Below are 20,890 nucleotides of genomic sequence, written 5' to 3'. Positions count from 1 at the left end.
CCATACATCTCGTAGCTTAATGCAACATCTCTCATCTCCTTCCCCATAGAACTCTGAGAACACAGGGGCTAAAAAAAATAAAATAAAAGTGAAAAAGAGGGTAAAAATCCCAAGGGACAGGGACCAGCAGGAAACCAGAGCAGACATTACTCCTAAGGAAGTCCATGAGTAAGGAGAAGCTTGGTCTAGTGCCAGCTTGGCAGGCCATGATTCACCTATCTCCTCCCACCAACGTTTCATTTTGAACTTGAATATGACATCCTCCTAACCTGATGTATTTGAGTTCCTTCCACTCCAGAGGCTGGAGCTTTCCCCATGCAAGCAAGGGAATTCCATAACCTCCTCCTTGCTGCCAGTGAAGCAACCATGCTCTCCACCCTGTTTTCAGAGCAGAAGCTTTGACTCCTGCTTGAGGAGATTTAAAACAAACAAACAACAACAACAAAAAAAAAGTCAGCACACATTTTTTAATTCTATGGCTTTCCTTTCTGAAGCCAAGTTGAAAGGATTAGTGCTTTATTTGCCTTTTAGCCCAGGTGGGCTGCTCTGCTAGCCTCTGCCCCATCTACCATTGTTGCAGGTAACAGCTGTCAGGATTGCAGCTGCTCTTACGAAAGAAGCCTTGAAATGTGCTGCAACCAGGCACCTGGCAATGCTGAACCCATTTGTTCATAGTGAAGGAACATGCGAGCTTTTAATTGTTCATGGCAAAGGGAGCTTTTTAATGACTTCAATTAACAGAGAGAACTCCAGTTAGTTCTTGCTATACAAAAGTGTCCACAATGTCATTAAAACGAGATTTACAAGTGTCATAACTCTCAGCAGCATAGTCAACAATACAGCCAATCATTACAACTGAGCACCAAAAGAGAAGGGGGGAACATCATACCACCGAGGAACTGGATGAAAAGAAAGGAGAATCAGGGGAGAAGGTGCAGAGCAAAAAAAGAAGTCTTTTTTTCTTTTCAGTCTAGATTGATTTTATTCTACAAAATGCTACTCAGTTAAAATTGTAAAAGCAAAACCATTTTAATATGTTCTTTCTTTTGTAGCAGCAAGCTTTCTCTAACAAGCTTTTTGTTTTAGTGCAAATACTGTAGGTCTGTAATTCAGTAAAATAACAAGAACAGAAAAGAGACAACACCAGAGAATGCCTCAGAGCTGAAACAGGACTGCAAGAACGACATCAAGATCACTACGAGCAAAGAAAGGTCCCACTTCAGCAGTCATCTTTAAGAACCTCTGTGGCAGAAACTATTTCACTGCAGACAGACAGTAAGAAAGAAAACCCATGATCTAAAACTTTTGAGGAAAAAAAAAGATAATGATGCCCCCAAACCTTCAACAATCCTCATGGTCACCTATTAGTCACTGAGACTTCATTTCACTACTGACACCTGCTTCACAGCAGCAAAATGCTACTGATGCTTTCAGTTTGTCCCACATGAGTGGAATCAGAACCAGGCCCTTTCTGTATCTGAGGATCCTAAAGCAGACTTTAGTGACACTAGTAACTTATCGCTCTAATAAAGATGCACTATCCCTTACTGATGTTACTTTGAACTACACAGTATATCAAGATATGTACAACAGTTTATCCTCTCACTGAGCAAAAACAATTGGATACCTATTTCCTACACATTTTAATATGGTTTTAACATCAAGTAACCACAAACAAGAAAGTGGAATAACCCTTTAATCATACAGCATAGGAGGGGAACAATTAAGTAAAACAGGATGGGATTTTATTATTATCTTGTATTCTGAGATTTGTCCTGAACTCCACCTACTGTTCACAGAGGAATGATAATGCATCTTTAAAAACATATCTCTTTTTACATTTTATACAGACAACAACAAAACTCAGATTCTTTTATTTAAGGAATCAAAAAAAATATTAACCTAAAAAAAGAAGAAGATTGTAGTATTTTTAATGCTTTCTTTATTATATCCAAGTCTTGAACAGAAAAAAAAAAGATGTAAACATGATAAATAAATAAGAAATAAATGTATATTGTTCCCCCCACCTCTTAAAATGTTTGACTTGGCCTTCCTAATGAAAATGAACTTGTGTCATAATAAAAAGATTTCTTACATTTCAGAAGTCTGTTTTAGAATGAAAAAAAGAGCAACAACAAAAAGAAAAAAAAAAAGGCAACAACCAAACACCAGGAATGTGATTTGGGAGGATGTTAAATTAATGGCAGGCAGATCTGCTGAAGCAGGCACAAGATGGCTGCCTGCCAATAAATAATAAGAGACCAGGGAGAAGGGAGGTGTCTTAGGTTTGTTTTCATTTTGTTTTTTTTTTTTTTTCTTTTCATTTAGGATGAAGGCCAGGTGGATCCTACATACAGTAAGCAGCAAAATTAAAGGTTCAGATGAACTAAATAGATCATTTAAATAATAATTATAAAAATACAACAGAGAGCTACTGTCCCCAGCATGTTGGTCCCAAATCCCATCACACCACAAGTGGATTGAGACTTACCCAGTCTCCACATCTACAAGAAAGGAATATATGAAGGCAATGCCACAACTGGGAAAGGAGGGACCAGGGCAAAACTGGAATGGTAAACATCACCTAGAAGCTGAATGTCTCCTTCAATGCAGCTGCTACTACTCCTCCCAGTTTGGCATTGATTAATTTAGGATGTTAGGAGAGGCTTTGTTAGGCCAGTCACCAGGGGGCTGACCAAATACCAGCTGAAATTCCCTGGGCCTTTTCCTATTGCCTTCAACAACTCTGTCAGCACTAGTTACAACAGCTCCCACATCCCCACTACATGCAGAACATGAAGACACTACATTTAGGAATCAGCAGGGAAGGTACTCATGGAAAATAACATTTTGGGCATAGGAAGGACAATCAGTTCCCAAAGAGCACACCAGAAAACATGAAAAGAAGAATGTAGGGCCAGACCAGAATGGCAGTGAAGTTGTACCTGCCTGCCAGAAGCTAAACAAAAGTAAGGCTGATCCACAAAATACAGAAGGCTGGAGACCAGCGATCCCAACACAGACATTCTTTGAGAGACTGGAGGGAGAAAATGGACAGGCACAAGGTGTCTAGGGCTTTTTCCAAACAGTAGAAAATAATCCTCTTTTTTGAGCAGTTTCACATGGCTCCCATCAGTACAACAGGTCAGGAAAGGGGAGCACCTTGTCCTGTCTCTGAGCAGGTGAGTGACCAGGCAGGAAATAGTGGATAAGGACCAGCTGCAGCTCCTTTTGGCAATGATTCAATGACCAGAAGCTAAGAAAAGTTTTTGTTGTTCCACTAGTTAGATCTGAGGAGATACCTGACTTCCTGACACCCCTACAAGGGGTGGATGTTCCTGATCTCACAGAAGACAGCAGTCCTGGTCAGCTAGCCTCAAAAGTATCTGCATAATTTTAGGATTCACCCACCACTTGCCAGTGTTGTGTTCTTCTTAAAAATGTGTGGAAACAACATGCAGAGATGTTTTATTAAGAGTTTTAGATTCTCAGTCCAGAGTGGCCCAAACAAGCATTTGGTAAAATGGAGACAGAAGCTGCAGTTTCACCTTAAGTGGTAACATCTATGTAAAACACTAAGAAAAGTGGATCCTCTGTGCTAACTATGGGAAATTCAAGATCTACTTTATTAGAAAGGAAGTTTTGATGTACATGTAAGGACAATACAGCTCCTTTACTAATTTTACTTGCTCCATTTAAAACCACTAGCACCAGTATCAAAATGGAAGTGTTTAAGCAATGTAGAAAAAGCCTGAATCCAATCAGCTTTATGAAGCAAAAAGATCATTCACATATTTCTGTCAGGTTTGGTAAACACCTGGGTTAAAAATAATAGTTGTAATTAAAAAAAGCCAAAGTCCACTTTTAGAGCCAGAATAGTCTCCCTTTGAAATGATTCAAGGAATGGGCAGTGGCCAGAGCTTGAGGGAAGCCAGCCCTGCTGAGTAAAGTTCCAGTTCCACAAGACTGAACTCTATTAATTCCCAGTGGAGTTGGTGGAGACTGTAGCAGTTTTGCATCTCATAGGACTAGCCCTGTAATTTTATGTTGCATTTCTCCAGGTCCAGCCTGAATAAGAAATGCCCTGGTTTTGGTTGATTAAAATATATATATATGTGTGTGTTTGTGTGTGTGTGTGTGTGTGTGTGTGTGTAAAAGAAAAAAAAAAAACAATCTTGCACCAAAATAAATAGCTGCCACCACAGCTTCAATAGGCAGGACCAAAGAGCTATCTGCTAAGGGGTTTAGCTGGCAAGCTGGGCAATCCTAGTGTGTACAGGGTCATGGTCTGCCAGTGCCTTGACATCAATAGCAATTGTGCTTGGCACCAAGTGGAAATAGATTACACACATTACTGTTTCCAGTGGTGAACATAAGCACTGGAGAGCTTGTGCCCTCTGTGAGCACTAAATAGTAGTAGTCAAGCCCACAGGCTAGAGAAGGACCCAAGACTAGGGAAAGGGTGCTTTGGTTTGATTCTTTGTCTGCAGGCTAATCAACCACAACAAAACAAGATCACCCGTAATGCAAAAAAAAAAAAACAGAGGCCAAAGACCAAGGTGCAAATAATGCTAATCGATTTTCCTCAGCTGTCAATTTGTCATTTGCCAGAGCTTGTCAGAAACTCTGTTTTAGTTCAAAGAAGTCAACACTTTATCCATGCCATTCCTGCCTGGTCAGGAGCTGGGGCCTTGTGGCCTGTGCTGTGCTGGTGGATACGTGCTGCTTTGTTTCCCAACAATGACAAAAATCAGCAAGGGTACAGCCAGCTAATTTCACCATCTGAGCTGCTGCCAGTCTCCATCCTAGATTTATAGGCATGTGGTGCCACCTCTTTTTTTTTTTGTAGCATGTTCTGCAAATATGGCCAAGGGGAGGGGAAGATTTACTAACAGGAAGAGATCAGCCTCTGAGTCAGGAGCCCTGATGGGCAGGAAGATGTAATACTCCCTAGACAGCAGGCAGCCCAGGAAAAGTAAACAACAAGCAGCAGACTTGATATCCAGCGAACCAGGGTAAAACCCTGCCAGTGACTGCTAAGTGCCAGCCCAGCAGCTTTTCTGATGCTACTTTGGCCCTGAGATGCTAACTTGGTTTTTTGAGGAGCCCAAGACAGTAAATATATCCACATTTTAAAAAAGAAAGGCTTCCACATGAGCCTTTTCTGCTGTCTCTGTGCCTCAGGCTAGAGACTACAGGCTCTGTCCTTGTTGCTGAGCTCTTGGGCCCCTCTTGGTCCCCCTATCTCCTGGTCCTCCCAGCTGTCATCCTCCTGTCTGGGCAACCCTACGTGTTTCCCACAGCTATTCCCAAGAGGAAAGATCCTAATAAGATTTCGGAGTTCAGAGCAACTGAGTGAAATGTAATGGGATTGACAACATTGGAAATGATAAAGCAAAGAGAGAGAGAGAGAACACGCAAGAGAGAAGTTGTAAGATCGACTAACCAGAATGATTTAAGCACAGAGCACAACCGATCAGGTCAATCCGCAAAGGAAAGGGACAACCAGCAACTGTCTGCAGCTCGCCTTCAGTCCTGGCCAGGAGTGCTCCCCAAGTCCACTATGGCCACAAAGAGGTTTCCATAGGCGGTCCCTACAGAGGGGACATCGCCCTCTCCAAACAACCCTGGCGTCAGTCCCACCCTTGCCGTTTCCTGCCTCCAGGGAGCTCGCGTTGGTCCTCACTCTCCTTCCTGGAGCTGTAGCACTTCCCCATCCTTGTTCTTGCTGCCCTTGTGCTTGAACGATCCTGTGCCTGTCTCTAATCCCATGGAGGAGGCTCCCCCCATGGTGCTGTGGGGGATGTAACACACTGGCAAAATGGGGGGCCGCAGGGGGATTACAACGCCAGCAAGGTGGGAGAGTTCAAAGAATCTGAGGACTGGTCCCCGCTGCTGCTGCTCCTCCGGTGAGCTTTGGAGCAGGACTCGGAAGGGGAGAGAGGAGACTCCTGATCCAACACGTTCGGGTAGGTGAACACCAAGTTGGAAGAGCCAGGAGTGATGGCTGGTGTTGAGGTCACCACAATGGGAGTGTTGAGTGCCTCCTCCCCATAAAAACCTCCAGCAATGCTGATGGGCTTAATGACAGACCTCTGGGCTTTGTCAAGGACCAAAGAGGAAGATGGGATCTCTTCCTCCACAGGCTCCTGCTTCACCACCACCGCTCCACTTGCTCCAGTCCGAATGCTCTGGAGGCTGCTGGATGGTGGGCTCCGACGTTCCTCGGGGCTGATTTTGCACACAGGGCTGTGAGCCACTAGCATAAACTCCAGCTTTTCCTTCTCCTTCTGGAGCTCAGCGATCTCCTTTTGCAGCACTGACTTCTCCTCCTCCAGTACTTCAGTTTCCTGCAGACAAAAAGGGAATAAATAAATGAATTAGTAAAGGCTCAAACTATTTCTCACCTGGAACAGGGCCACCAAGCCCAGATCCCATCTGGCACAGGCAGAGACATTCCAAACTCTTAGTGAGCCAAGCAGACACCGGGTCATTGCCAGATGAGCATCTTGTGTTTCAGGTGTCTATTTGTAGGCTAGTCCCAAACATCACCAATCTAAGGGTTATAAATAATCTCATGAATTTGCCTAAATTTTCTGATGGCTAGTTTTTGCCACTGTGCCTTGGCCTGTGACTTCAGTCTTCTTTCTTGGTCTCTGCCTAACAGACACCTTAGCAGAGGATGCAGATCTCCTGCCATTGTTTTTTAATGTTAGGCCAGTAATATTCTTTTCACTTTGACAGAGATAGTGCATAGCAGTCTCTAAACTGTTTCCATTTTATTTCTGTAGTGCATGTTCCAGATTAGGTCTGACACTTGTCTAACTCTTGCCCAAAGGACTAACACTGGATCACCCCTTGATGCATCCTACAATTGATGCATTTACCTTTCCCATGGTCACATCACGCAGATGGATCAGAGTCAGTCTGGAAGCAGTTAGAACCTTCCCATGTGAGAAGCTTGTAACTTCACAAAATTCACTCTGAGCCCCTCAGGACATGACTTCCCACTTTGCACACTCCTCTCACTGCTATCACTTTAGTCACAACATTTCCAAAGGATGTCCTGCCTCCCCTACACTGAGAACACTTCCTGATTTGAGGCAGCAGCACATTTCACAGGTGTGCTTTCACTGCTGCTGTGCTTGTTAACAAGATCACCGGATAAAACCAAGCTGATTCTTGACCAGGAGTACTGGAGCCTTTCCTTCAGCTTACTTCACACAACCCAACCTTGTCTTCTCTTCAACCAGTGCCCTACCCACCCCTTGGTTCTTATGCTCAGCTCTACCTTCTCCAGCTTGACTAATTATTACTTGTACAGCATTAGGGCAGACATCTCTGTGATGCTTCCTTTTTGCAGGAAGTCAGTTACTACCCCACCTCCAAAGAAGGAGTAAGCCTAAAGGGTATAGCTTTGATAGGCACACATAACATCTGCCTAGTTTTCTATGACTTTCAGAAGATCCTGCCTCTTTAGTGCTTTTGTCCTTAAAGCCTGCCTTTGAGGCACACAGTGTCTTATTTCCATTTATGAAAGGTGACTAGAGTCAGGGAGACTTGTGCTAGCTGAGAGGTGAGAAGGGAAGAGAGCTCCTAGGACCTTTTGGGCACTCAGCAAAGAGAATTTTAGAGTGCTAAGCTCCAGGCCCAAGACCCCTTCTCATCAGCAACTGCTGATGGAGGTGCAGTACCCTTGGGCAGCCTTGGAGGAGGAAAGCAGAGTGTGGTGCTGGTGGAGGAGGAACAATGCCCTCGGAGCTGGTGGGAAGGGTGGGCGACAAGGAAGGAGAAATGCATGCAGGGCACGTACCGCCTGGAGTTTCTCTGTGAGCTCTCGACGCCTGTTACGACACTTAGCAGCTGCCAGCTTGTTCCTCTCCCTCCGGATCCTTCGCTTCTCTTCTTCCTCAGGCGACAGCTGTGGGCAAGTGCCAAGAAAATCCAATCAGATCTGAGCAAGGCATTCCTTTACGTTTGTGAGGATTTAACCGCAATGCAAAGGAAAAAAGCCTGATCCAGCAGGATGCTGAGCACTCCCCCTCGTCACTGATGTCAGCAGAAGATGAAAGCACACAGTATCTCTGCCTGCACCAGGTCTTAGCAGAAGGGTGAGGAGAAGGAGCGGGGCACAGGGAGAAGATTGTGTAAGAGGACAGTGAATCTGCACCAAGGCCAAACAGATAAAAGATGCTCTGATTGTTTCACAACTTGGGTGGTACGTTAAGCAAAACCAGAGCACGATGTTGTGTAAGTGCCTCTTTCTTGAAAGAAAATATCTGCTGCTTCCCACACAAAAATAGTTGTTCGCTTGAAGGTCGGGATGGTGTATAGGGAGACAGGGAAATCAGCAGAGCTCCCATGAAGTCCATGAAGCAACAATGATTTATACCACCCAAAAATCTGACCTCAGATTTTTGAGCACTCAGCGAGATAACACACTGCTTCTTGCATCAGCAGGCAAGGCTCCAGTGATATCAAGGGCTTCCTGAGGCCAGCTGACATCCTCACTGATGTAAATCAGGAGCAGTTCCATAGAAACCCATCTAGCTACACTCTTGCAAAACCAGAGGAAGTGAGCAGGAGCTCACAAGACCTGGTCAAAGCTATGCCTAGCTTTTGAGGTTTGAGACAAGGTTTTACAAACCCCAGCAGAAGCACATAAATTTGTGCCATGGCCAAAGCCAGGGGGGCAGTACAGCAGGGCACAGAGTGGGCAGGTGTGGCCCCACTCTCCGCTGTGGAGAGCCATGCAGGAGCTGTGCAGACAGAACAGCAAGCAGATCCAGTGGGATCCATGCAGACAGAGCAACATGGGAATCCATGGCACGTGCTCAGCCCTGCACTCCAACCTTGTGCCCTAATCCTTCAGCCTCACCCAGCACGTGTGTCTGCAGGGACTCTGGCCTGGTGACTGCAAATGAAAGTAAAACCCTGACACCTGGCAAAGCACATGTCACATCTCACGGAGTGGCAGCAGAGAATGGAAAGAAACATCTCTTCAGAAAAGCTTCAGTTTTAATATCTTCATGGACTGTCAATGTCACAAATGAGACATTCACAGTTTTACTATCTTTTCTTTTTATTGTTAGTTTTACTCCAATCTCAGTCTAGTTAGTTTTGGCTTGCTCTCTATCTCCCTAATTTTGATGCTTGCAGTTTCAGTAAGTTTACTTCAGCCTCTGGGCATTCAACTCGCTCATTTCTGATTTTTTCAGGATCTGGTCTGTGCCTATGACTTCACTTGCATGTAACGTGAGCCCCTGGATGCTCACTGAGCAACACAAGCAATTCTAGGACTGCAGGACACAGAATTTAGACCTGAAAGCCCTTTCCATCAGCAGCTCACAATGTCCATCCTATGGTTGAGGGGTACCTCCATTGTGCTGGACAGCATATTTCCCCCAGTAAGGAGCCCCTGCAGACACTGCTTCTCCCTGCTACAGCTCTGCCCACTCACTTCCCACCCCATACGAGTGGAGGGTAAAAATGTATTTGCCCACAAGTACCTACAGTATGGTAAATTGCACTGAGCATGCACACAGAAGCTGTGCTGACTTGGGGCCCCTGCGTACAGTTTTCAAGAGCCCTTTCATGGTTTGGAAAGCACAGATCTCATTAAAATATGTTTAGAGTAAAATCTCTGCTCCAAGGACCTTCAGTAATTTAAAAATTATCTGTTTTGGAGATTCTACTTTGCAAAAATTGCACAGGCAGGGCAGAAACCCCTAATCTGGATGTTCTTAACATTTTACCAGGTCTAAAAAGGAATATTCCATCCGTGGTTGCTGGATTTGTTTGAAAGCGGTTGGATTTGGCACTCCTTATACCCCTGCCGTGTGTGTTATCCATAGCTTGTCCAAGCCCAATACGTGCATTCACTGTCAGGAACGTTCATCAAAACAGGCTCTTTTCATAAAGTGTTACACAACGTTTTCCAAAAAGGCACTCTGATGTGGTGTTCAAAGCACCAGCCATGGAAACCTGAGCCAAAGGGCCACAGCAGAGTGCCCGGGTACTGCCTTAGCACGTGCCTAATCAAAAGGACTTGGCTTTGAATGACCCACAATGAACGGCTTGCAAACAAGCCACAGGCCAGGAATTGCTTGGCAGGCATCCTTCAGCAAATAACTCTGAACAACAAATAAAGCAGAGAATATGGTGATCTCTTCACGGCCAATTTGTGAACACAGAGGCAGCATTTGTCAAACAAATTAGTTGTTGCTAATTATTCCTCCAGTTCTGTGAGACTTTCTTTGCCTTTGGACACCAGCCCTGCACGCAGGGAACAGGGAAGTAGCTCCAGCTGGTGGAAAAGGCTGGCACGTACCCGAACCACCACAGCTACCCCATCCTTCCTCTCAAAAATGGGTCCTCACTGCAGCCATACCAACTCCTCACACAGAGGTACTGCTAAACTCTAACTTTAACCTCTTGGGTCTAAACCAGGCAGCAACTCCACATAAAATAATCGGACTGTGAATCAAAACAGATGACGTAGAAGTAAAAGTAGGGCTGGTGAGTCTTATTAGAAACAGACCTCACGCAACAGCATGCATTCATGTCTGGAGGGTGTCTCACTGCACTGCTCTGCAGCGACCCACACAAATGCTGCTTGGGAGCAACTTGGGGAGATCGAGTTTAGTCAGATCTATTTTTTTTTTTTTTTTTTTTTTTAAGAGAAATCAGCCTAGCACTGTGAATAGCTGTTCACCAGACAGCCCTGGAGAAGGCTGATTCTTACTAAGAGGCGAACAGCAGTGCTGATTTCTAGAATATGAGATGCCTGCACCTAGTCCACCAGATCCAGGGTCCCAGCTTGATAATCCCATTAGGAGGTTGAGCACAGGGCAGCAGTGGTACAAGCCCCCCCATGCCAGTTATGAAAATACCTCCGGGTTTGGAGCAGAAAAATCTCTTACGGGATTCCCACCAAACTGTTGCAAAAAGATCAAGCAATTACAGGTTTGTAGTGGGAAGGTGGACTTTGACCCCAGTGATCCAGAAGGCTCTTCATACTAGAGCTGAGGTGCTCTAGGGAAGCTGTTCCTCCCTGCATGATGCTGGCTGGTACTGGGGGTATCGCACAAATGGAGACTGGAGCGGTGCTAGCAGCTACAGAGCTGACAGAAAACACTAGCTGATGTAATTTGGTGTCAGATTTGTAAAGGGCCTACATGAAAGCTGCTCTGCTTTCTTGGAGGTTTCCTTCTGCCTGGAGTGGCAGAGACACTCAAACTGAAACCCAGGGCGCAACTTCAGAGTTTCACCTGCTTTTGAAACCAAGCCGCAATGCGGGCCAGCGATGTGAAGTGTTTGATGAAACAAACACTTGGGTAAATCTCACCATATGATGAGGAGGCAGCAATAAAAGTCACCCTCCAGCTTATACCCTACGCCACCCTAAGAAGCCCCAGCACGTGTACAGCACCAGGGATGGACCTCAGTGCTCCTCTGTGGTGCTGGGAGATCTCATGACGGGGTGGGGGGTGGAAAATCTCTGTACATTTTCAAGGCACTCCCCACTGCAGTTACCTGCTCATCTCTCCGTCTCCGTCCCACTGTGGTGCCGATGGTTTTGATGACCCCGGGGCGCTGGAGAGCCGTGTGTCCGGCCACTGAGGACAGCGGGGGCAGCGGATGGCTGTAGGGGTGCGAGCGGGAGTAAGGGCTGGACATGGAGGTGATGACGGTGGGCTGGACCATCCACTGCAGGTCTTGGCTGGTTGTGATGGCGTTGATCGTAGGGATGAAAGCACTGCCTGATCCTGGCATATCTACTCGAAATTTCTAGGGGGAAAGGCAGAGGAGAAGAGGGAGAGAGTAAAGACACCGTCAATGAGAGCAGAACATAAGTGGTTACTCCGAAACCAGATAGGCCCTCAGGAGCAGCACCAGTGAGGATCAAAGCAGCACCTGAAGCAAAAACACCAGTAGCTGGTGCCCCTGCAGCATCTTAAGCTGCCCCTGCCAGCCACAGTCCCTGGAGGAAGGCATTGGGCTCAGGCACTTCCCCTCCAGAGCAGCCCTGCCCTCTCCCAACCTCTTTCCTCTTCCCCCACACACCTCCCCAGCACACCCTAACCCAGTCTCCCCTCCCAGGCAGCGTCTCCACGGCTGCCACCTCCTGCCAGTGCCCACCACTCCTTCCGGCATGGAGCAAAAGGGGAAATTAAGGAGTTTCTAGAGAAACACTTCTCTTCAAGCCCAAAGAAAAGGAAGAGAAACTTCAGTTCTGAAATGCCGTTACCAAGCAGAGCAAAGCCTCTTTTCACCAAAGGATTGCCCTGAAATTTGGCCTTGGTCCACGTAGGGACCAAGAACAATCACAATCACAAGAACAGCAGCCTGCTTCTCCTTCAGCAGCTCTGTGCTCACCGAGAAACCCAGCCCTGAGATGGTTACGTGCAAGGATATGTATTTTAATAGCACCCTATAAAATAGGTCTTAGGATTCAGATCGGACAAGTTCCCTGCAGCTCTCTGCACTGTCTAGACAAAACAAGGCAGCAGTAAAACCGAGGCAGCAGGTAATGATCGCCTCCAAAATACATGTACACCTTCTTTCAGACAGAGGTAAATCCATCTGGATAATTTGCTGGAAGAAATTGCAAGGAAAACAATCGTTTGTCCCCGGAGGGGGAAGCAGGAGAGAAAAAAAAATGTTTTTGTCTATGCTGAGTTCCTTCAGGAGGCTTTCAATGGTTGGACTGGATTAAACACACAGACAGGCCTTGCTCCAGCAATCACTGAGCAAGGGACGGGGCTTGTAGAACCCACAGCTGTCACCACCACTGGTTTGTAAGCCTTAAAAAAATGCACATTCTTGGGTCAACAACCTGGCTTCCCAGAGAAGCGAGAGCCCTTGCATCAGCCTGACCTCAGCTCAGGTAAGCGTCCCCAGATAAGGGACACCACTTGAACAACAGATTTCCTTTTCAGGGTGTGCCTAGGCAAGCACCTTAAGAGCTTTGTTAAACCAAGGCTACTGCAAATAGTATTTCACATGCTGATAGCTACAGCACTTCAGGCCAGCATTACCAAGCTGCCAACACCTAAAGACCAGGAGATCCAGTCTGAATACTGACAGCTGCCGACTTACACCTCTGAGCAGCTCAAAATCTAGCAAGAGAGGATGAGAGAAGGCAGGAGTGAGTCAAGCTAAGCAGGTGGGGAAATTACACAGAGAGGATGACACTGGCACCAAGACCTTGGCAAAACTCCCAACAGTACCCCAGAGATTCACTTGGAGCTTGAGTCCAACAAAACCTCAGCTCATCCCACATTTCAGAGTTTATGTCACCCCTCCCAATTAGTTACAGAGGCTCAGAGCCTTAAACTGTCAACATTGCATCAGAATTTATGGGTGCAAATCCCCTCCTTTGCCCTGCACGGTGTAGGCTGTGACCACATGGCACAGAAGAGGATGTGTTGGTGCCTCCATAACCAGAGGACCTTACCCTCGCAGAAGGGAGGAAGCACGAGATCAGTTGAACCATGAGCTCAACTCAAGGGATGTGAGCCCTGCTTCCAGATCCAAAAGTGGCCTCTATCATGACCATTACCTATCTGTGCCAACCTCCCTTTCATATCCAAAAAGCAGAGAAGAAATGTCCTGTCTTCTTTACAGGGATGCTAGAAAGCTATGACTGCAAAACATCCAGAGAGCTTCTGATGCTTCGTCATAGAGACACCACTGGCATTCCAGAGCTAATCTTTGTCTCCAACACCCAACAACATGCTAAAAATTCCCAACAGAGGTTGTGAGATTCAGATCCACCACCAAATCAACCGCATAAAATACAAGCACCTGTCACAAAAATCAGGCTCCGAGTATTGACTAAGCAAGTATTCCCTTTCCAATCACTCCTGTATTCAACCTAGGACCCTTCTGTAACACTAACAGAGGTCTCCTGGACAGCAAAGAGGAGCTGCTCAGTTCAGCCACATCCCTTCTCCAGCTCCACAATGCCTGCTTGCAGACCTGGGGGGAAGAGGCCAGTTCCTCTCTGTGCCATGCCCCATCTCCGTCACCAGCTTCCCTTCTAATAGTTCAGAATATCTTAGAAATAATAAAAAAAAAAAATCCCCCAAATCTGTATTCTGTACTTTCCAAAGGCAGTATTTTTCCTGGATAACTAATTAAGGAACACACTGCTGTGGCAGGCTGAGTCTTCAGTGTGCTCAGTCTAACACCAGGTTTACAAGCACTGCTTCCTGACTGATCAGGCTCTCCGCACTAGGTCACTGCACTGGGTCAGCTCTGCCGTGCCAAAATGCTGCTGGCCCCCCACATTCTGCCCAGTGGCCATCAGCTTTAACCCCAGCAGGGATGCTGCTGGTTGCAGTAGCAGGCCCTGAATTCCCTGCCACCTCCCCTGCACAGCCCCCTTTGAGCACCAGCCTCATCACACAGAAGTGCCAGACCTTTCCCCAAACTGCAGCCTCATCTTTGCTCTCCTCATCCCTTCTCTCAGAGAGCTGCAATGCCCCTGCCAGCCTGGCAGCACTTCACCCTCACCCACTTCCCCACTTCTCCTCCTTCCAGACCCCCTCCTGCCTTCTCCTTTCACAGGACATGCACAACTCTCCTCTCCTGACCCACAAGAGGCTCCAGGAAGGATCTCTCTGCCAGCTCTACACGGAATTCCGAGCACTGCAGAGAGATGAGGCGATTGCAGGGCTCCACACGCAGCACGGCTCAGCCGCGAACCCACCGCTCTCCTCCTGACCCAAGCAAACACAGAGGAAGGTATCATTAAAAAACCCCAACAACTAAACAGCAAACAGAAAGAGTCCTGTTATTACGTGTGCCAAGAACTGAGGTCAGTCTCTGCTCTGCCTTAAAAATATGGGGTTGGATGAGAGCCTCCTCAGATCCACAGTCGGGGGAGGCTCCAGCGAGTCCTGCCACAGGCAGAGACAGACTGTGTTAGCAGCTCACGACTTAGCAACACGGACAGCACGGGAACATTTCAAGCTCTGCCTTTGTGGTTCCTTTCTCCACCTTAAGGTTTCTATATAGCACCCTGTTGTGTCTTTGCTCCACCTCTGGACCTTCACTGAGGTCTGTAACCAGGTGCTGAGCAGCACCAGAAACCAGTCGAGAAACGGGTGTAACGGCTGGGGAAAAAAAATATCAAACTCAACAAAAAAGTGACCGAGAAAAATCCTAGAGCATCTTCAACATTACTCAGTTATCAAATATAGAGTATATATAATAGATCTTACAATAAATACAAGGCCCTTGATAGCTCTCCTAGGTTGAACATCTCCTCGAAGGAAAACTGGACACAGCACTATAATATCTCAGGGGAAAGTTGACCACTCTGAAGGAGTACACAAACTCTTCCCATTAAAGTCTATGTTTACCACATGGCAAGTCAGTGATTAGGAAAATAGCATGACACGCAACTTAAAAGAAAAATGTTCCAGTGCTGTGCTGTATGGGAAAAAATAATTAAAAAGCATCAAAGTTTTGGCTCAGAGACACAGTTTCCATTTCAACATGTGACTGATGCATCTTTTCTTGCTTTTGGAAAAAAAAAAAAAAAAAAAAGAACAGAATAAAGAAAAAATTTCAGCAATGCATATTTTCTGTAGTGATAAAACTGCAGATCTCCAAAGACCAGAATCAGCAGAACAGCCCAACTGGGTAGGGTAAAGGCAACGCTTACATTTGATCCTAATCTACAACATCTGTAAGGATCAAGGGAAAAGACGGAGCACAAGGCCTTGAGAAATCTCTCGGATTCTTAAAGAAAACATTTATGTTCTCACTAAGCCAAGGTCCTGCTCAAACCCCTGTTTCAGATAGTAACCCTAGAAACTGTGCTGTGCTCCCCGGACCAGGCAGCACGCACACAGCTGCCTGGGGAAAACGTGGAGCCCCAGAAAAAGGGGGAAACCCAGTGGAGCTGACAGTGACAGCTCAAATGTGAAGCGGTAACCGAGTTTCCTGACCTCCTGCAGCAAGTGCTTGAATCCAGAGCAGCTGTTAAATCACAGGAGGAAAGGGAGAGTGAGAATTTGCACTTTGCCGGGCGTTTCCAGCTTCTCGGCCCCTCTTCTCGCTCCTCCACCCTGTCCTAACATTTACTGTAAAGCAGGGAATAAGCTGAGCTAGAATCCCTGGAAACCCCAGCGCACAGCCCGCAGAGGGCACCAGAGATGCGCTTGGAGCAGGCAGGGAGCGGCAGCGAGTCATTTCTGGTAAAACTTCTTTAATGTGAGGAATGTCACGGGCTGGTACGGCTGGCAGAGTTTAAGACTGGACTTTTTTTCCGCCCCCTTTTTCTTTTTTTACTTCTCTTTTAATTATCCTATGAGTCCTTGATGCGAAGGCTACGTTATCCTCACGCTGCCATTCGCCCATAAAGCCACACAAGCAATAATATTGTGAGGGAAAAAGAAGAAGAAAAAAAAAAAAAAGGGGGGGGGTGGGGGGGAGAAGCCCAACTCTGAAAAGGCAGAAAAAGAGTGAGGCTGGGCCAGCTGATGTAAACAAGTTATGAAATAACCCAGGTTTGTATAACTGCCCCGATTGTGTAATGCTTTCCCCAAAAGTGGGAGATTTAGTCGATCTAGGCGTAAAAGTCATTGCGGGGTATTTCCTTAGGAAAATGAAAGGTAAAAAAAAACCCCAAACCACACCACTGGGCTTTCAGGTCCGTGAATTCCTGCCGCTTCCACAGGAAACGTTCCCCATTCCCGAAGAGCCGCCCGGCAGTGGGGCTGGAGCGAGGAGCGGGGCCGGGAGCGCGGGGAGCCCCAGGGAACTCCCGCTGGGAAAAGCGCTGGCAGCTCCGGGCAGAGCCGGGAGCGGGCGGGCACAGGGATGGGATGGGATGGGATGGGATGAGCGGAGCGGGTCCCAGGCGGCAAAGGCAACAGAGTGTCAGCGCCTCGGAAACAAAGTTTAGCGGGGGAGAAGCGGGCAGACAACCGCTGGACAGACCCAGAGCTCAGTCCCAGCCATCTCTCCGCGCTCCACGGCGGTGCAAGAGCCCCGTGAGTGACTCGGGCGGCACCTCCCCGAGTCCCCCCGGGCCGGCCCCGGGGACAGCGAGAGGCTCCCGACCAGAACAAAAGCAGGAAGGAGGGAGAGTTCGGAGCGCCCCGGTATTCCCGTTCCCGGCCCGGCAGCGGAGCGGCGCGGAGGAGCGCTGTGAGTGCCGGGCGGTGCCACAGGCGGGTCTGGGCACCCACACCCGGGGCCGCTTCTCCCTCCCCGCTCGTCCCGGGCCTCCCACAGCCCCCCCGGCCCGACGGGCGGGAGCTCCGCTCAGAGCCCCTCCGGACGCTCCGGGACGGTCTGGGCAGGGAGGGAAAGAGGGAGGGAGGGAAGGAAAGCGGCGGTGCCCCTCTCGGAGCGGCAGGACGGGGCAGCCCCGAGCCCGGCACCGCCTGCCCCCATCGCGCCGTCGGGTGTGGGGTGAACTCCCGTGCCCGGAGCAGCCCCGGGGGAGCGGGGCAGAGCCCGGCCGTGCCGTGCCGTGCCGTACCTGCTGCGCCGCGCCGCTCGAGTAGCTCTCGGGGTGTCCCGGGGAGCCGCTGCTGCCTCTGGAGGAGGTGTCGAAGTTCCCGGGGTAGTCCTGGTACATGGTCCGAGGTCGGGCCGGGGGAGCCGCGTCCCCGCCTTCCCAGCACCGACACCCGCCGCTCCCTCGCCGTCTCCCCGCCCCTTCTCCCTCCCGACCTCTTCGCCTCCCAGCGCTCGCCGCGGAGAGGGGAAAAAAAAATTATAAAAGCGGCTTTGGAGACGGGGGAGAAAGTGGAGAAAAAAAAGTTTTTTTTTTTTAAAAAAAAAGGAAAAAAAAATAAAAATAATCAGGTAACAAAAATAATAATAAAAAATTATAAGAGTGATGATAAAAGTGGCTCAGTCGGCAGACGGGACGGGCGGGCAGGGCAGGGCAGGGAGCGGAGCCGGGCGCGCACTCGCAGGCAAGGCTCCCCGAGCTCCTCTCTCGGCGCTGCGGGACAGACTCGGCTCCGGCGGCGGGGGCTGCGGGCGGAGCGCTTCTCCTCCGCCCCCCGGCTGCCCCTGCACCCCGGCACACCCGGCCGCCCCTTTTCCCGGCGCGGTGACTCAGCGGGCCCCGGGCTCGGCCGAGCGAGCGGCAGCTCCGCGCGCCCGCGGTGACTCAGAGCAATGGCATCGCCCGGGCCGCGCTCGCTTATTATCCGCCCGCCGCCGCACCATGTGCACCCGCACACGTCAAACCCGCGGCGCCCCGGCCCCACCTCACCGCCGCGGAGCCTCCCACCTGCCCCGGGGCGGGGGGGGATGGAGGCGGGCCGGCCGCGGGGGGATGGAGGAGCCGAGCCCCGCCGCGCTGTGCCCGCCCCTCCGCTCTCCTCCTCTCCTCTCCTCTCCGTGCCCGCGGTCCCGGCGGGGCGGGCGGGGGCAGAGGAGCCGTGTTCCCGGCAGGCCCCGCCCCCCCCGCCCCGCTTGGTGCCGTCCGCTGTCGCACGTTGCCAAAAATGGTCATTTGCGTGGCACGACGCGAGCGCGGGTTTCCTTGCCGCGGATGACGCGCCGCCAGAGGGATTCCCTGCCCGCCGCCGGGATTTAAAGGGACAGCGCACCGAGGGACGGGAGCGGGGGGAGGCCGGCACCAGGGTGGACCCGGGGCTCCGTCCGTTTTTCCAGCGCGTTAATAAACCAAGGGTTGGGCTCGTCTAGTTTTTATAGCATTGTTAAGCTAGTTTTGTTTTATTTTTTTTTATTTTTTTTTATTTTATTTATATTATTTTTTATTTTTCTTATTTAATTTTTTATTTTATTTATATTATTTTTATTTATTTTATTTATCTTTTTTATTTTATTTATATTAATTTTTATTTATTTTATTTATCTTTTTATTTTATTTATATTATTTTGTATTTATGTTATTTATTTTTATTATTTTATTTATATTACTTTGTATTTCTGTTATTTTGTTCATTTTGTGTTTTCGTGGTTGTTACTTCTATAATTTTCATTTCATCCATTACTTTTTTTATTAACTAATATAGTGCGTTATTATTTTTTAATTCCCTTTTAATTTTAAAATATTTTTCCCTATTTGCTTTTCATTTATTTTTAAAATTATTTTTATTTTTATTCAATTTTGATATCTATTCTTTTCTCTTTTTTCCCCTTATTTTCTTCTCAAAAATACTTTTTTTTTTTTTTTTTTTTTTTTTTTTTTTTTTTTTTTTTTAAGTGGACTCCTCCATCCTCCTAGGATCTGCAGAGCCGCTCTAGGTCTCCAAACCTGAGTATGTCACAGGAAGATCAGGTGACAGCCCTGGCCTTCCCTGCAGCAGGAACTCGTGGGACAAGGCGAGGTGGCTCTGGCATTGCCCGGTCACTGCCTGGCACAGGCTGGAAGGTGGCAGGAGCAGACAGAGCAGAGCCATCCACACAGAACGCGGGCTCTGAGGTGATCTGCAGCCAATACAGCAGTGATGCTGCTTCACAGATTGTTTAAATGCAGCACGAAGTGTCAAGTGTCTTGTTTCCACCCTCCCTGGAGGATTTGCCCAGCGCGGGGCGAGTCCTTTTTGCTGGGAGGGAGGGAGGGAGAAGTCATCTAAGTTCAAGCTATAAAATCCCATTTAAGCTGTCTCATGGACAAAGTATTTTCCCACAGGAGCCCACCTGGAAGCAGTGGCTTTTCTCCACTCACACTGTGCTCCTTGGAAGGCAGAAGCAGCGCCCATCTCAACCTTGGAGCCTTCGGGGATCTCTGAAATAAAGCACCCCCATGGGGGCTAAGTCTTCGGAACAGAGTTATTTTTTAGCACTGACCCAAGAATTTGGGACCAAAATCCCTGCTGATGCAGTTTAGCTTTCAGCACCTTCATTATTCAGGCAATTGAAATTCTCCCTCCAAATTAGCTGGCCTATTTCAGGCAGCACCTGACTTTGGGGGAGGTGGGGAAAGGGCTGTAAAAATATTCCCATGTTTCCAACTCGCAGTGCATTAGGAGTGAGGGATGGGGAGGGGGAGAGGTGCTCTAGCAGGCACAGCGAGGTTGTGATGTGCTTTTCCCCTTGGGTGGCAGGTGATCTGCACATGCTGCTTTCTGCTGGAAAGAGAATTAGTTCAAGATGTGAGAGGAATCAGGCAGCAGTTGTCAAGAGATGAAGAGGGAAAGGGTAAAACAGGCATCATAATAAATAAACTTAACAAAAGCCGTGGCTGGGTTTTGGCTGGTGACCACCCTTGGCTCTGCCTCCAAGCCTTACCAGATGTTGGGAGCCACTGCCATCACCTGAGCTCACCAACCCTGGCTCTGCTCCTGTTTCACATCAGGCTGGTGGGCTTGTAGAATCCAGTCTGCAGAGCAGCAAAAAATGCAAAAAAGTATTTTGTGTAGGGAAAAAGTGACGGCCAAAAACAGGGAAGCAAGATGGGGGTGCTGGAGCCTCAGTGTTGAGGCATTTTGCAAGAGGAAAGATGTTTTTCATCCCTCCTCCTAGAATTGTTTCTATGCTTTTCCTTCAGCATTTCATTAAACCTAAACTACCTGCCCTCCTCATGTTTCAGCTCGAGCTTATTTTGAGCATTGTTTTCAAACATTATCTCAGCTTCTTTTTGGCACATCTATCCTGTCCTGCCGAATTTGCATGAGACCTAGTCTGGGAACAGCTCGTTTGAAATGACATTCAAGGGCTGTTTTAATATTTGGCTGCAGTTAATGTGGGCGCAATTAGTTGACACCTGTAAATCCTCAGGTTAAAACCCTGTAAGAAATGCAGGAAGCTGAACACACACCTGAGGCCAAGCCCTCAGCTCCTGTGGATGATGAACCTCCCTGCCACAGCTGGACCAGCACCACCTTGCCCTCCCCAAAAGCTCCTGACCCACACCCATCAGATGTGAGGCTCAGGCTTTACC

General features: G+C 48.1%; 1 protein-coding gene across 1 annotated transcript; it reads right to left on the bottom strand.

The window, feature by feature from the left end:
* Positions 1-718: 718 nt before the first annotated feature.
* FOSL2 (FOS like 2, AP-1 transcription factor subunit) lies at positions 719-19,583 on the bottom strand. The gene is made up of 4 exons (XM_083856729.1): positions 17,504-19,583; positions 11,536-11,790; positions 7,814-7,921; positions 719-6,350 (listed from the first exon to the last, which is right to left on the bottom strand). Exons 1-4 carry the CDS (start codon positions 17,600-17,602, stop codon positions 5,841-5,843), a joined length of 972 nt encoding a protein of 323 aa, XP_083712855.1. The 5' UTR covers positions 17,603-19,583; the 3' UTR covers positions 719-5,840.
* Positions 19,584-20,890: the final 1,307 nt, after the last annotated feature.

The sequence above is a fragment of the Zosterops lateralis genome (assembly GCF_965231275.1).
Source record: "Zosterops lateralis genome assembly, chromosome: 3".
NCBI lineage: Eukaryota > Metazoa > Chordata > Aves > Passeriformes > Zosteropidae > Zosterops > Zosterops lateralis.
The sequence above is the reverse complement of the archived record's forward strand: the minus strand, read 5'-3'. Positions and strand labels throughout refer to the sequence as shown.